Raw genomic sequence first — 15797 nt, 5'->3', positions numbered from 1 at the left:
GCCCGCAATGAACGCGTAAAATATAAGTCCCCGAACAGCCTGGGCGGTCGAACCGAGACGCTGCGTGCGGATCAGCACCAAGTTTAAGGTCCGATGTTTGGGGTCTTTGAGTCTTTCATCAGCAGATTCAGCACTGCTTCAGCAGACGAGAAGTCATACATGACGCATATGTGCAGGCGCTTTGTCTCAAGAAAGTCCACGAGTCTGGAGCACGTCACGTAAGCATATGCTAGGATCTTCCGGTAGATGCAACCAAGGCAGATTGCCGGAGGAAGAGGTGAGCTGCACTTGAGCAGTGAGCACCTAGCAGTGAGCAGTGCCAGTTAGCAGTAAGTCAGTGAGTCAGCAGTCGTTGTCTCGTTGCAGTTTGTCGGTGTTGGTGGCTGCAATGAGGCGTCTGTTGGCTGCAGCTTCCCAATCCAGCAGCCACAAGCGAAGAGGCTTTTCCTGACCTGATCCGGACCTCCAACGACACAAACCGGTACCAAGCAGCAGCCGGGGCGAGGGCGCGCACTGTAATGCATCTCGAGCTCGTGGGCCTTAATCCTCGTCGCCGGGGCCAGTCCTCAGAGCTGAGACCTTCTAGGCGACCTGAAAGTATAGCGCGCGATTGCATGGTTCTCTAGTTTACTTGCTTACTTCACACCGTACTTCTACTTACACAGCTACAACCTTCGCCGCAACAACCTAGACTTCCTCCTTTCAGTCTGAGCGCAGCTGGTACTGTGATCGCAGCACGACGCCATGAGTTCTGTCGGCCGCTTGTTTTCGAGAGCGAAAAAGGTCGTCGGCACAACAGCTGTAGCGTACAAGGCGCCAGAGTCTTCGTCGCCTGTCCCTCCGCCAGAGAACCGGCGGAAGCGCTCGCAAGCAGGCCTGCTGAATGGTAAAGTCACTGAAGAAAATGCCGATCTGCTGGGCGAGATGGCCTGGCTGGCAGATATTGATGAGTCGGATTTGATGCTGGAACATCTCTTCGAGGTTGCTGAAGGAAACGACTGGTTTGATATCGACGAAGAGGAGGCACAGATGCAGCTCATGACGATCCGCGCTGGCGTGGGTCAGTATGTTTCGCGACCACTCGGCACTGAGATCACGCCACTGGAGCTTATCGCCCAGGGTCTCAATTGTGACGCAGCCATGCTCATGTGCACAGATGCGACAAGAGTATTGCTTGACTGCACGCCGCCGACCGCTAGAAACATTGTCATTGGCGGTGAGATTGTCAAGCTTGTGGACAACATCTTGCCTTTCCCAGCCTATGACGGTACCAAAGTCCGCGGCATTTGCTTTGTCAAGGAGCTCGATGGCTGTATCATTTGGAATGAGGATGCTTCAACCATCAACGACTATGCGCGAAAGTGGGACGAAATCATCACCAGACTAGTCTTCTCTGAAAAGGAGAAGCTCACGGACCAGAGCATCTTTGGTACGGAGCAAGACTTCCAAAAGAACCACAAAAACATCTTTGAGCAGGGTCTATCAGACGAAGAAGCAGCCGTCGAGGCAGAAAGGCCGACTATGATCCTGTGGCCGATGACAGTGGCCGTGACATTTATCGTCATGGGCGCTCTCATGGGTACTGTGCTCAAAGAGGTCGTCATCGAATTCATGCAAAGCAAGGATCTCAAGAACCTCCTCTTCCTCATCACCATCCCGCTTGTTGGCATGATGGTCGCCTTCTTCCTTTCTATTATCTCTGCAGGAGTATTCCAGATCATTGGACCTATCAACCACATGCAGACCAATTCTCGCAACTACTCTGCAAAGCCGCCAACTTCTACTATTGCAAGGTCTGATTTGCCACACGTCACAATTCACTGTCCAGTGTACAAGGAAGATCTCTGGGATGTCATTGATCCCACTATACAATCCTGCAGAACAGCCATCGCCACATACCAAGCGCAAGGTGGTACCGCCAGTATTCTCGTCGCTGACGATGGTGCTCAATTGCGGTCTGCCGCTGATCAACATGTTCGTGAAGAGTATTACCGAGCCAACGATGTCGCTTGGACTGCACGTCGTCCGCACGGCCAAGATGGCTACCTTCGTGAAGGTCTATTCAAGAAGGCTTCCAACCTCAATCACTGCATTCGTCTGTCTGAGGATGTCGAACGGCGCTTTCAGGAAATGAAGGGTGACGCAGAAGGCGATCTTGAAACTTACAACATGGCTCGCAAAGAAATTCTCGCTGAGCGCAACAATGTCGATTGGGCCACTGGCGACTTATCGCTTGGTTCACTTGTGCTCATTATTGACTCTGATACGCGTATCCCGGTCGAGTGTATCTTGTCTGGTGTGCTCGAGATGCGCGACTCGCCAGAAGTGGGCATCTTGCAACACACAGGTGACGCCCTCATTGTCTCTGGAGACTTTTGGGAGATGGGTATGGCACACTTCATTCGCATGGTCTTTTTCGGTATTCGCTACACAGTTGCTGGAGGTGATTTAGCGCCTTTCCTCGGTCACAATGCCTTTCTGCGCTGGTCTGCTGTAGCTGAAGTGGCTCGTGAAGGACTCAATGGTGAATTGCATTGGTGGTCAGAGGATCATGTCTCTGAAGACTTTGAGTTGGCCATGCGCCTGCAAACTGTTGGATACAGTACCCGTCTCGCTTCCTACTTTTCGACAGAATTTCTCGAAGGTGTGTCTCTCACAGTTTATGACGAGATTGCTCGATGGACCAAGTACGCTTGGGGCTGCTCTGAGCTCATGTTCAATCCTTTCAAGTTTTGGTTTTCCAAGGGCCCCTTTGGACCTATAGTTAAGGCTTTTCTCAAGTCAAAGCGTGTGCCGGTCGCTGCCAAGTGTTCATCGCTCTTTTACATGTGGACATACTGGATTATTGCGTCGTCTTGGATCTATTGCGTTGTCAACTTTGTCGCTTTTGGCTGGTTCACAAACGGCGTCAATCGCGCCTTTGTCGCTCAATTTGACGTCCTCGTCGCGGTGTGCATCATCTTTGGTCTACACGATGCGATTGTCATTCCGTTTGCCATGTGGCGACTGAAGGAAGCTGGCATCATCTCCGGTATCAGGGCCACTCTCCGCAATTTTTGGCTTCCAATCATCTTCTTCCAAGGCTTGAGCGTACATCTCTCAAAGGCGCTCTTGGCACATTTGTTCAATGCGAAAATGACATGGGGTTCTACAAGCAAGTCAGTAGAGAATAGGACCTTGGTCGAGGAAATGCCCAAGATTTGGCGCAACTACAAGGTCATGTTTATCTTGTGTGGTTTTCTCGGTGTGTCAGTCATTGTTCTAGCAGTTGCCGTGCCGCCGCTCTACCGGATAGACTCATTCAAGTCACTCTTCCCAATTGTTTGGATGATTTCTTTCCACTTGGCAAATCCCTTCGTGCTGCATGCACAAAGTTATCTCTCAGAATTGCTCACGCGGGTCGGACGCAGCATGTAGAACGCTTCTTAGTGTTTGATAGATGATATTGAAATTATTACAAAAGAGAGAGCCTCCTTTTTCTTTAAGAATACGCGTGTGTGGAAAGGCTGCTGCAGGTGTCATGTACCTGCAATATCAAGTGGTCTCTCTTTCAATTGAAACGAAAACTTGTTCTGGAGAATAGAGGTGGTGGGGAATTTTGAGTCGAATCATGTCTGAACCAGCCAGGCCTAAAGAGACTAGCAGGTTGACAGTAAAAGAATGAAGCTGTCATGAATGAGCGGCCGATGCTGCAAAGCCATGTCGAAGAAGGAGAAAAGAGGAAAAGTCAAAAGCCAAAAAGAAAAAATTGGATACCGCACCCCAAATAAGCGTCTCTTTCTGTGTCTTCATTCACCATCATCCCCATTGAAGCCAAAGTTCATTCCACCACCACCGCCATTCGGATCATCTGCAAGGAAGCTCTCAAAGTCAAAGTCCTGCATAAGATCCATATTGAGCTCCCCGGGGAACGCATCAAAGCCGGCTGACGCAGGACCACCACTACCAGGTGCGTTACCAACAGCACCATCAGCACCGGCATCCATAAAATTGCCAACTTGCGAACTACCATCACCTTGCTGTCCCGGATGCGCAAAGTGCCCTGCCTGTTGCGCATTTTGCTGTTGCTGCGCCTGTTGCGCCTGCTGCAACTGCTGCTGTTGCTGATTCAGCGCATGTGGCGTCATGGGTGTCGTCGGTGTTGGTGGCTCTGATGCACCGGCTGGAGTCGTACCAGGTGCACTCGTACCAGCAGCAGCCGCGGCTGCCGCAGCAGCAGCAGCTTTGCGTGCCTTTGCTGCAGTCTGTTTCTTCGTTTCTTTGCCTGCAGTAGAAGCTTTACGACCAGCAGGCACTTTAGCATTAGCTTGCACGGGTGTAGATGGATTCTGGTTCGATAGCGACGGGGAAGGAGGCTGTCCTGCAGCAGAAGCTGCCGTCGAGCCGGGACGAGCACCGACGCCACCAGGGCCAGCTTGTTGCATGGGTAGCGGAGCTTGGGGCGGTGGCATCTGTTGATGAGGTCCACCGAGACCCTGCATGCCTTGCTGAGCCTGTTGCTGCTGCTGTTGTTGAGCAACTTGAGCTTGCTGTGCGGCATGGTGTTGCGCTAATGCATGTTGCTGCTGCGGTGTCAATTGACGTCCTGCAAGCTGACCATTCTGGTGCATCTGCTGCATCATCTGCCGTTGTTGCTGCTGCTGTTGCTGCTGCCAAAGCAGACTTTCACGAGCTCTGGGATCACCATTGGCTGCCATCATCTGCTGCATCATTTGTGGATTCTGGAACGCAGGGTGATTGGGTGGGAAGCCTGCCATTTGAGGCGGCACGCGCATCATCTGACCGCCGGGTCCCATAATAAGTGGCATAGCACCGTTCTCTTGCTGCTGCTGTTGTTGTTGCTGCATCATTTGACGGTACATCATCTGTTGCTGTGGATCTTGTGGACCATGTTGCGGGACGAAACCAGTGACAGCAGGCGAGGCATTCCGTTGAATTTGTTGCTGCTGCTGCATAGGGTGCTGCTGACCCGGACGCTGCTGCTGTTGCTGCTCGCCAGGCGTACCAGGCACGTTTTGATTGCCCATCTTAGGTGTTCCCCGAGGCATATCAATACTACCAGGGGCAGGTGACCCGGCAGGACGTCCACTTGGTGGAGAATTGGTGAAACCGGTAGCACCGCCTCCGACAGGTACATCCCCAGGCTGTTGTAGCCGTTCTTGCTCCTGTCGTGCCATCAACAATCGTTTCTTGTTCTGCTGCTCAAGCAACATCAGCTGCATTTGGTAGTCTTGCAGAGCGTGATTGCCCTCTGCAGGCGGACCCTCTGCATTAGCCATACTAGGACTTGCACTGACCATGACTGGTTGCTGTAGCGGGCCCTTCGCTGCTTGTTGCATCGCGCGTTGTTGCTGACTGGCGAGACCCTGCACGTAGGCAGACAACTGCTTCTGCTGCAAGACGGGCGGCTGATTTTGAAAGGCGGCAAGTTGCTGAGGACTCAACCCAGCTGGATTGATGCCTGCTTGCAGTAACATCTGATGCGCTTGCGAAGTTTGCTGATTCATGGGCATGCCAGGCTGTGGTCGTTGATTGGCGGGTATTTGCGCATACGTGCCATCGGGAGACAAACGTTGTCGTTTCGATGGAGACGGCGCAGACATCGATGCAGGCGACTGTGGATTCATTGCTTGCCCTGGAAGGCCTTCTGAGTCCTCACGCTGTGCGTTAGTCAAACAAGCTGGCGGACTTTGAGAGGCACTTACTTGGGCCTGCTGCTGCAAGTACTGCTGCGTTTTGAGCTGCTGAATCTGTGCGGCCGTTGGAGGAAAGCTGCGGCCCTTGTTGCCATTATTCATCATTGCCTGACGCATCAAGGCTTCACGCGTTTTGTTGTTGATTTGAGCATTTGCTCCATTCGGATCAAGACCAGCAGCGGAAGCCGCTGCCGCTGCTGCTGCGTCAACGTTACTGGCAGTCAAGGGATTGCCTGAGAGATTGAGTCGCATAGCGTTGGCATTGGAGCCAGTATTGATGTTACCGCCCGTTCCTAATGCTGTCGCAGCGCCACCAGTCATAGCACTAGCCATGGCGGCTTGCCGTTCTTGCTTCAGTCGCTGTCACGAGTTAGCTTGCATGTACTTCAAAATTGAAAAGACAAACCTGATTGTGCGCCATGAACGTCGTTGCGCTCGCTGTGCTGGGTCTCCCTTGTCTAGCTGAGAACATGTCCCAAAAGAGGACCCACCATTCTGCCAGGAAGCCACCTTCCACATTGACAGGCACATCTGCTTGTGGCAACTCACCAGGAGCACCGTCGGCATCTGTCTCGTCTGTCGGGCTGTGCGCATCGCCGTTGACTTTTTCTGATGCAGTACGTGCTGCACGATCGAGCTGCGCAGAGAGTGAGCCCTCTGTATTCGGCCCTTGCTCTTTTCGCTCTTCGACTTGCTTCGCAGTCAATGTAGACACACCGCCTTCGGCCTTAAATTTTCGCGCCGTGTCGCCGTAGGACTGTTTGACGAGGTAATCGTATATATACGTATTGAGGAGTCTTTGGTTGGCTGGATCGAGCGCTGTCGAAGCGCCGGTACCAGACGCGCTGTCCATGATTAGATGTTGACAGGCGACTCCGTTTGATGCAAAGTTGGCGGGCGGCGGGCGAGGATGCTATCGGGCTGTGACGGGTGAGTCGATGGCTGATAACACAGCTTAGACTTGCTTTGGTGAATGGCCCCTTGGGATTGAGAGGCGCAGCCGTTCGTTCGTCTGCGAGACAGGATCGAGAGGTCGTGAACCAGGTCTCTGCGTTTGTAGTGCGAAAGACGTGTGATGCAGAGTTGCTCAACGACAGGCTGGCACGGATGGCCAAAGTATGCAATACTGGCAGTCGCTCACTTGTCTTCGAAGCTTGCGCGCCGTTGCTGGAGGATGGAGACTAGCCTAGGGCGAGTGATTCCCAGAGGAGGAGACCTGAGTAGCCTTGCAGAAGGTGAACAGAGGACCTTGCTACTGTGAAGACGGATCGCGGGAGATGGCCTGGATGGATGCAAGCCCGGATGCGTCTCGGACGGCGACAGGAAGCGCGGGCAAGCCTGCTGGGTCGTAGCTGTCTCTGTGCCTTTGTCGTCTTGTCTCTCGTTGCTGCTGCTTCGCCCGGTGGAGAGTCACGTGTAAAGTATGGGGTTAGGCGAGATTGTCCATCTGATGCCTGACAACTTCCTCTTCTCCATTCTACATCTACATCTACATACTTGTGCTGGCATGTCTACAGGGCCTCAAGGGCTACAGTGACATGGCAGAGTGCTCTTATATATTCTCTCAGAGTGGGATCGATTTGGTCTTGCCGGATGATAAGTAGCTTCTACCATTTGCACGAGGATAGACTCCCAATAATTGATGAGCTGTAGATGATCGCCACTTGCTCTGCCTTGAATTTCAAATGAGAAACAAAAAAGCTACCGAGTCTCATTGAGCTCACAACGGGCAAGGTTGTCATCAGTAGAGCAAATAAGTCCAACTCGTCAACGATCCCTTATTCATTCAAGGTATGACTGAGCAGCCAGTGAGAACAACAGGCTGCGACAATTAGATTGTACTCTTTTAAACAAGTTCTTCCTCACCGATGTAAGCAATTTTGTCTTCATCGCCATGGGTGTCTCAGGCCATCTCTTCATCAGAGAGACGCGCTCCGGTTCATCGACCAACAATATTCTGGACACTTCCATGCATGATGCGCATATGCAGTCGAAGGCTTGAGGTCAGGCTACTTCACTCATTTGGCTGAATGTCCGCGGTGCGCTCCAGCGTCGCCAATCTATCAACTTCTCTCTCCCTATCAGCCACTTGTAGCGATTTCTCTTCGCTGTCAGGTTGGCCAAACAGTGCTACATGAATATTCCTCAGGGTCAAGCACAATACGCTCTTGTTTCTTGTGTCCGGTTCTATTAGAAACCAAGCTTGGCCGAGACGAACCAGTTCCTGGGCTGTGCAGCTGTGTCTTTCGGTCTTATGTAAGGCAACTCTGCAACCAGCTTTGTCTTGCATCTTGTCAGTATCGACGACTGAATCGAAGTCAAGGGGTCAGCCACTACATCATATGATCGGATGCAACCTCATTTCGTCTGCAAGATGTGTCAGGCTGTGAATAATGCCAGCACAGCAAAGTACCCCTGAATCAGGCATTAGGATGAAAAAGGGCTGGAAAGACACAGAACACTCCAACGACACCCTCAGAGCGAAACATCAAATTGTAGGCAGCACTCTTGTCGGTGAGCATCTTTGCAAGCGCCATGCACAGCTCGCTAACGTTTTAGACAACCAGTATGCGAGTCTTCTTGATTTCAGTCGTCGCTCAATGGATGAGTCAAGTTAGCACCAGTCCTGCCCCGTTTCCTGGGGGCGACCAAACTGCACTTCAACAACACCAATGGTTTGATCTCATTGGCGTTACTGGGCCAGACTGTTTTCTGCTGCTTTGGGATGATACGTTGCGCAACTTGTATCAGTGGCAGGGCAAGATCTGCGATTGCTATGATAGATTCTACTCTCCAAATGTCGAGAACTCGACTGGATGCATGATCAGGCCCGCGGGGCGCGTGGCAGACTTCCTCGCAGCGCTTCCTGGGCCCAATGGACCATAGATATGTGCAGATGTGTCTCTCGATCGTTTCACACTACTAGCTAAGTTTTCATTCTAGCGAACAGTGATTCTAATGTCCATTTGATCGTTTGCCCCTCTGCAGCTTGTCGTTCAGTTCTCCCTTCCTGTAGATCGATTTTGACGTGTCCTGACATCTGAAGCCTCTGCAGCTCTTCCGCTCCTCCCACGACCAACCGTTGACTGATAGACTGAGACGTCGGCAGAGCAAGCCTTTAGGCGCTGCCAGGCCACTAGAGCTCGTGTCTCGAGATCCGTACAGGGTATTCGGTCCATCGAGATTGTGACAGACACCACCTGGCCCTCAAGGTTAGCAACAAATATGGCGTCTATGGACAGTCCTGAGCTGCTGAAGCAGACAGATGGCGAGGATTTGCGCGAGTTGGGCTATGAGGCTGAGCTCTCCCGCAAGTTCAGCTTCTTCTCCATGCTCTGTTTGGCCTACTGCGGTAGGAGATTCAGCATTCATTGCTTTTGCTGACTCTAGTCCTCGGAACGTGGAGCACATTCGCGCAAGGCCTAGGGTCAGGACTTTCATCTGGCGGTCCGGTTGGTATCATTTACGGGCTCCTTGTTGTCTTTTCATGCAATATGTGTATAGCGATGTCGCTTGGGGAGCTCTGTTCTGCGTATCCAACGGCTCTAGGTCAAGGTTTTTATGTTTCCCAACTCTGGCCTGGCGAGGCAGGCCGCTTTCTATCTTATGTTACTGTGCTTATCAATGCGGCAGGCTGGTGGACACTCAGTGCCTCGCAAGCAGCATTCATGGGTGACTTTATGCTTTCGATGAAGGTCATGTATGATCCCGAGTGGAAAGGCATAGACAAGGGATGGCTTCATTTTCTTGTCTATGCTGGACTTGCTATTGCTGGAACGCTCTTCAACGCTGCAGCTTGTCGCAAAATGTATGTGTTGCCACGTTTCAACAATGGTGTTTTTTACCAAAATGTCATTCTCCTGGTCGCTTTCTCCATGACGCTCCTCATTTGCGTGGGCGTCAAGGACGACTTGCAGTTTCAGTCAGGCAAATTTGTCTTTGGCAAGTTCGTCAATGAGACTGGCTGGAATGATGGTGTATGTTGGTTCATTGGGTTAATTCAAGCAGCCTATGGTTTAACGGCTTTTGACAGTGTCATTCATCTGGTCGAAGAAATGCCCCGACCCAGTATTAATGCTCCGCGGGTCTTGAATCTGGCCATTCTCACAGGTACACTCACTGGCTACTTTTTCCTTTTCGTCATGCTCTACTGCATTCAAGACCTCGATGGTGTTATCAATACAGCTACTGAATTACCCTTTATGCAGCTCTCCCTCGACGCAATTGGTCTGACGGGTAGTGCTGTGCTTTTAGCCATCTACATCTCCAATGGAACACTGCAGCTGTTCTCCATTATGACGACCAGTAGCCGACTTACCTGGTCATTTGCTCGCGATGGCGGACTTTTGTTCCATGACTATTTTGCAAAAGTCGACCCAACGTGGCAAATGCCTGTTCGTGCGACGATGCTACAAGGTGGTATTGTTGTTGTCATCGGATTGCTATACTTGTTCTCTAATGCAACGCTTGAAGCTATTCTGAGTGTCTCTACAATAGCACTGACCGTCTCCTATGCAATCCCCATTGGCGTACTCCTATTCGTTGGAAGAGACAAGCTCGAACATACAGGAGGCAGCTACAAGTTGGGCCGATTCGGGTACACGGCGAACGTTGTGAGTGTCATCTACTGTGCCATTACCACAGTCTTCTTCTTTTTCCCATCAGCACCAGGCCCAGCTCCTGCTGATATGAACTACGCCATCGTCGTTTTCGGTGCAGTTCTATTGCTTGGACTAGCAACGTGGTTTTTGGTGGGTAGAAAACGGTACTTGTTGACAGCAGCAGCGATAGCAGAACGTGCGAGGGCAGAAAGAGCTCTATTTATTCAGGGACTAGAGGCATCAAACAAATTGGGTTCAAGAGGGGAAAAGGGGGTAGAGATAGAGGCATGGGAGGCACAGAGCCGTGGTGCTGCATTTGCAGAAGCAGTTGGTGAGGGCAAGGAAAAGCTCGTGTGAGGACATATAATGATTTGGTGTATAGTGTCTTGGTTTGGAAATTGTACGATACTCATTGCATCAGCATTTGCAAGACCCAAGAGACTGACAAGCCTCGCAAATCTGTGTACATTTGTCCGACACCAACAAAGAGCACTGGCACGCCCGTGACGTAAATCATTGAGACAATCGTGCCTACCAAATCGCCAACAGTGTCTACCTTGGAGATGATGAAACCGTCCAGGTTGCGTTTCGGTCCAAGGGCATCATTGAAGTGTCTTGCTTGCGACAATGAATCAGTGCCTACAAGTGCCTCGGCGACCTGAAAGACCTTGTCAAGCTTGACGGTACTGACAAAGCGTTCAAGACCAGACATGAGCCTTGCATCGTTGTGTCGTCGGCCAGCTGTATCGACAAGCACCACCTCGAAACCATTCTTCTTTGCATAGGTGATGGCATCATTGGCAATACTGCTCGGATCCTTGCCGTAGCCACGTTCAAACAGCTCGACGCCATCTCCTGAACGGCCTTGACTTTCAATAAATGTACGCAGTCTAGTGACATGCACACGCAACTGCTCAACAGCACCAGAACGGAATGTATCGCATGCAACAATCAAGACACGCAGCTTATTGCCAAGCAGCCAGTACGCAATTTTGGACAGATTGGTGGATTTGCCAACACCATTGACGCCGATGAACGACATTGTATAAGGCCGCTTCTCGCTTGTATTGACTCGCGCGACTTCATTGAGCAAATCAAGCGACGTTGTTGGTGTCAAGATGCGTTTGAGAGCCTGCTCCATGGCAGTGCGAACCATTGTTGACGTCTTGCCGAATGAGCCAGTCTTTTGCCCTACCAAAGACGTCTTGACTGACGCACAGAGATCGACGCACACTTCATTGGCGACATTTTTAGCCAGTAAATGCTGACGCATGCTTTCCATCACTGGGTCGAGGTCCTCGGCGGTCAATGTCTTGCCCACTACAAGCTTGGAGAAGAACGAAAAGGCGCCCGTCTTGGGTGCCTCGGGAGTTTCTTGTGCCAGCATCTCACCGAGATCTTGTATGACCATCTGCCCTTGTTTCGTCTTTTGCATTGCATCGTTGCCAACAAAATCAGAGACATCTGTCGCAATGTTTGTGTTCACATCGCCAGAATCCCCTACACTGAAATCGAGCACCTCTGTCCCAGACTCATCCAATGTGCCATCAGCCCTCCATTTACGCTGTACTTTGGCTTTTGTCTTTGGTTTGGTTGTTTCGTCATCTGATGTGGGTACGCTACTTGTGTTGCCATTCACAGGCGTACTTCTGCCAGAACCTCGCTTTGTGGCCGCACGACGACCGCCAACAAGTTTTGCAGCAGTCAGTATACGAGGCTGTGGAGACTTGGAAACCTCCGGGGCAACGTGCTGGATCTCTTTGTGCATTGAATCTTGAGCCTCGGTGGATTTAGCTGCCTCCGTGGCTTCAGTCACTGAAGGAATCACAGGCGGCGACTGAGCCTCTGGAGCTGCTTCCAAGTCACGGAGCCGTTGATCAAAGTAAACGTCGAATTCAACAACAATGTTGGTTAGATCTGCGCCTGTAGTCTGCGCTTTCTTGATCTCCGTGGCATAGAGCTTCCTGACGATCCGCTTCATATTATCAAGGAACTCTTCAACAAAGCCAAGTTGAAGCAGAGATTGATAGACGACGACAAAAATAAGACCCAGCTCGTTTGCGTGTGTCCATTTGACAGTATAGCCTGACTTGGCATATGTGCTTGCAGAGCTGCCAGCAATGAAGATGTCTGTGATTAAGCCATTGACAACAGCATTGGAAACGGGCGAAAGCTGTTTCTGCCAAAGAACAACACCGCCCTGATTGACAATGGTGAAGAGATCAAGCATGGCTAGAGGAGAGAGTGCGAGCAGGATGCCGGTCAACTTGAGCTTGTGGTCTGCATTCGCGGCAGTCGCGCGGCGTGAGAGATCCAACTGTCGCACGCTCCGGGCATATTGCGGGGTGCATCTCTGTCTACCATCAGGATTCAGGACTCGAGGCTACTCGGGGACTAGTATCATGGCAGAACCTATTTTATACAGCTATGACTTCAGTCCGTATGCCTTCAAGGTTCGTTCGGTTCTCTCGCTCTTGTAAGAAACCTGGTCCACGCATCAACAAGCTCACCCCAGGAACATCAAGTACAAAGTTGTCCAGGTGGATATGGTCATGCCACGACCAGAACTGGAAGCCATCGGGGTCAACTATAGACGCATTCCAATTTTGGCAGTGGGCAAGAACATCTACTGTGATTCGCAAAGCATCATTGAGTATCTGCTATCTCGGGAGGACGCCAGGTCTATTGTGCCAGCAGGCAGTGAAACGAGTCAATTGGGTCTCAAAGTCCTTGGTGACTTGATCTTCCGTACCACACTATCAACAATGGATCCGTCTGGATCGCCACCTGCGTTCATCAAAGACCGAGCATCAGTTTTCCCGATTCTTGCATCTGGAACGCTTGAGAAGGATCCTTCAATTAGGGAACATGCCATTGCTGAAGTCCAGAGTCTATTCACCGCGATACAAGATACTTTTTGCAGTAATGGCAAGAAATGGGCATTAGGAGGCGATGCACCGTCACTTGCAGATGCGCATGTCGCTTGGGCTGTTCGCTTCGTGATCAAGGGCATCAAATTGGACCAAAAGGAGAAGGTACTCAGCAAGGAAGCACTACCAAGACTACACGATTGGCTAGAGCGATTTGAGCAGGCACTGGATCTGAACACCCCCACCTTGACTGGGGATGAAGCCAAAAAGGTTGTATTCGATGCAGCATCTCCTACGACTCAAGGCCTAGGTGTTCAAAATGGCCTAGGTGGCTTCCAAAAGAATCAAAAAGTATCTGTGTCACAAAGCGACGCCGACCCAACACACCCTGTCGACGGCCAACTCCTCGCACTAGACGCCAAGGAGTTAGTTGTTGCGCTGGACAATGGACTGCATATTCACTTCCCGCGTCTCGGTAGCAAGCTGAGTAAATTGTAGAGCTTACATCTACATGTAGGTTGCATGCTGAGCACAAAAGTGACCAAACTCTTTCGAGGCGCAGTGGAGCCGGACTCCGGTGCGACAAGACGTCATTCGAGGTTACTCAGCTCAACATCTTAACACTTCGCCTTCCATCGTAAAGCTCAGAACATGTCCTTCTTCCCATCATAGCACTCGCCATGGCGACATCAAAGACGCCACTACGACTCTGTGTCATTGAGACTGATGTACCGACTGAGGAGGAATCAAAGCACGACCGCTACGGACATGTCTTTGCAGATTTATTTCGCAAAGCCGCTAAAACACTGCCACAGCATCATGACGATGTCGATACCTTCCCGGACGTGAAGCTTACCTTTAAAGACGCGGTGCAAGGAGAACTACCGAGTGATGAGGAAATGAGAGAATTAGACGCCATTGTCATCTCTGGAAGCAAATTTGATGCGCACGATGAGGAAACACCGTGGATTCAAGAGCTCGTCAAGTTTCTGGATCACGCATGGAACCACAAAGACCCAGCAGTACGCAGCGTGAAACACTGTGGTGTTTGCTTCGGTATGCAAATCCTGGCACGGATGCTGGGTGGAGAGATTGAAGCAGGCAAGGACTGGGAGCTTTCAGAGCAAGAGATTGAGTTGACTGAGGACGGTAAGAAGTTGTTTGATACGAAGGAAAATAGTCTGACGTTGATGCAAATGCACGGCGATCAAGTCTTGTGCGTTCCAAAGCTCAAAAATGGTGAAGAGTGTCGAGTGTGGGGACGCTCTGAGCACACCCAGATTCAAGGACTGTACCTCCCCGGCAGGCTCTTCACAACTCAAGGTCATCTTGGCTTTGACGAGCAAATGGTGAATGCCAATATCGATGTTCGTGTCGACAAGGGCCTGTTGGATGCAGAAACTGCAAGAGAAGCCAAAAAGTCGAGTCACCATGAACATGATGGTCTCCACGTTGCACAGGCTATCCTTCGATTCATCCAACAAGAATAGAGTTGTCTGCGGATGTCAAGCAGCCATAGAAAAAGTACCATCTTGTATTTGCTTCCTGACAAACAAAATTTGTGTCCTTTGATCTGCTGGAAAGGCTTGAATTTGCGCATCCGTCATGCTCATAATTTGACGAGCCAGATACTCCTTTTGTGGATCGATAGGTCCAGCTTGGACAGGCATCGCTGGTGATGCTGTTTGTGGCCGTGATGCTGCGGCTCCTGCAGGTGCAGGCGAGTGTGTCTGTGCAAGTGGTGGTGCAGATGTTCTCGCAAGCCGTGGATCTGCTTGAGCAGCAACAGGTACTTGCTGGACAGGCGTTGACGTGGCGGGTGGAGGTACGCCAGGACCACCAGCAATCACGCGCGTCAAGACACCTGCATCAACGAGATTCATGAGGAGCAAAGCTTGTAGCACAGCATAGGACAGCTGTGGCGATTGTTGAAGCAGATGTTCTGCTTGGGCGGGATTTCCAGTGGCAAGCTGCTTGAATTGTGTCACAATATCAAGGAGTTGCATGGGTGGGATTGCTTGTAGAGTCTTGGAAATAGCATCTTCTGCTGTGAGTCCTGCTGCTGGTGCCGTTCCTGCTGGTAGCGGCGGGAGTGCACCAGGTTGTGGCTGCTGCATAGGAGGTGGAAAGGGAAGACCGCCTGCTGAGCCTGGTGGTGGGACCATGAAGCGGCCTTGAGGAGGCATGGATGGCATGGGAGTGTTGTTTGCATTGTTGCCATGGCCGCCGCCACCACCACCTCCTCCGCCTCCTCCGCCGCCGCCGCCGCCTCCGTGATCACTGTAAGCGACTCTGATTTGCCGATTTCCTATATCATATCCATCGAGATTCCTGACGGCAGACTGGGCTGATGAAGCGTCAAGAAATTCGCAAAAACCATAGCCTTTACAGCGCCCAGTTGCATTGTCAAACACTAGCTTGAAATTGCTCACTGGCCCGATTTGCTTGAATATATCAATGAGCTGTTCTTCGGTATAGTCATAGGGGATGTTGCCGACTTGGCAGAATTAGCAGGGATCGTCTAGCTTTAGGCAGCATACCAAAGACAGCTTTCGACATTGAGCAGCACGTTCAGCAATGAGAAAGCACGAGCAGGAATACAGGCAGGAGACTGTGAGGACAGTACTTAT

General features: G+C 51.2%; 7 protein-coding genes across 7 annotated transcripts; 4 read left to right on the top strand and 3 right to left on the bottom strand.

The window, feature by feature from the left end:
• The first annotated feature begins 275 nt into the window (after positions 1 to 275).
• On the top strand, positions 276 to 3770 carry BCR37DRAFT_60714 (glycosyl transferase family group 2-domain-containing protein). Its single transcript, XM_040872385.1, has one exon. It carries the CDS (start codon positions 745 to 747, stop codon positions 3415 to 3417), a length of 2673 nt encoding a protein of 890 aa, XP_040724616.1. The 5' UTR covers positions 276 to 744; the 3' UTR covers positions 3418 to 3770.
• Positions 3771 to 3788: 18 nt separating this feature from the next.
• Positions 3789 to 6549, bottom strand: BCR37DRAFT_393613 (uncharacterized protein; the record flags this gene model as incomplete). The annotated part of the gene is made up of 3 exons (XM_040871333.1): positions 3789 to 5660; positions 5706 to 6056; positions 6103 to 6549. 3 exons carry the CDS (start codon positions 6547 to 6549, stop codon positions 3789 to 3791), a joined length of 2670 nt encoding a protein of 889 aa, XP_040724615.1.
• Positions 6550 to 8746: 2197 nt separating this feature from the next.
• On the top strand, positions 8747 to 10724 carry BCR37DRAFT_380847 (amino acid/polyamine transporter I). The gene is made up of 2 exons (XM_040869568.1): positions 8747 to 9048; positions 9087 to 10724. Exons 1-2 carry the CDS (start codon positions 8922 to 8924, stop codon positions 10652 to 10654), a joined length of 1695 nt encoding a protein of 564 aa, XP_040724614.1. The 5' UTR covers positions 8747 to 8921; the 3' UTR covers positions 10655 to 10724.
• On the bottom strand, positions 10707 to 12575 carry BCR37DRAFT_410321 (SRP54-type protein; the record flags this gene model as incomplete). The annotated part of the gene is made up of 2 exons (XM_040872179.1): positions 12126 to 12575; positions 10707 to 12047 (listed from the first exon to the last, which is right to left on the bottom strand). The coding sequence occupies exons 1-2, from the start codon at positions 12525 to 12527 to the stop codon at positions 10707 to 10709; spliced, it is 1743 nt and encodes a 580-aa protein (XP_040724613.1). The 5' UTR covers positions 12528 to 12575.
• Positions 12576 to 12699: 124 nt separating this feature from the next.
• BCR37DRAFT_393610 (glutathione S-transferase) lies at positions 12700 to 13665 on the top strand (the record flags this gene model as incomplete). The annotated part of the gene is made up of 2 exons (XM_040871332.1): positions 12700 to 12773; positions 12813 to 13665. The coding sequence occupies 2 exons, from the start codon at positions 12700 to 12702 to the stop codon at positions 13663 to 13665; spliced, it is 927 nt and encodes a 308-aa protein (XP_040724612.1).
• A 182-nt stretch (positions 13666 to 13847) lies between these two features.
• BCR37DRAFT_393609 (class I glutamine amidotransferase-like protein) lies at positions 13848 to 14602 on the top strand (the record flags this gene model as incomplete). The annotated part of the gene is made up of 2 exons (XM_040871331.1): positions 13848 to 14534; positions 14576 to 14602. The coding sequence occupies 2 exons, from the start codon at positions 13848 to 13850 to the stop codon at positions 14600 to 14602; spliced, it is 714 nt and encodes a 237-aa protein (XP_040724611.1).
• A 70-nt stretch (positions 14603 to 14672) lies between these two features.
• BCR37DRAFT_348647 (uncharacterized protein) lies at positions 14673 to 15665 on the bottom strand (the record flags this gene model as incomplete). The annotated part of the gene is made up of 2 exons (XM_040867863.1): positions 14673 to 15223; positions 15407 to 15665. Coding segments are annotated over 2 exons (810 nt in total), but the record flags the coding sequence as incomplete, so codon positions are not given.
• Positions 15666 to 15797: the final 132 nt, after the last annotated feature.

Source organism: Protomyces lactucae-debilis (assembly GCF_002105105.1).
Source record: "Protomyces lactucae-debilis strain 12-1054 chromosome Unknown BCR37scaffold_12, whole genome shotgun sequence".
NCBI classification, from domain to species: Eukaryota; Fungi; Ascomycota; class Taphrinomycetes; order Taphrinales; family Protomycetaceae; genus Protomyces; species Protomyces lactucae-debilis.
This window is presented reverse-complemented; position numbering and strand designations above follow the sequence as displayed.

Excerpts from the sequence above, each read along its gene's own strand:
- BCR37DRAFT_60714 (XM_040872385.1), top strand. The coding sequence starts at position 745 with ATGAGTTCTGTCGGCCGCTTGTTTTCGAGAGCGAAAAAGGTCGTCGGC.
- BCR37DRAFT_380847 (XM_040869568.1), top strand. The coding sequence starts at position 8,922 with ATGGCGTCTATGGACAGTCCTGAGCTGCTGAAGCAGACAGATGGCGAG. Across the intron at positions 9,049-9,086 it reads GCTCTGTTTGGCCTACTGCG|TCCTCGGAACGTGGAGCACA; the intron begins GTAGGAGATTCA and ends TGCTGACTCTAG.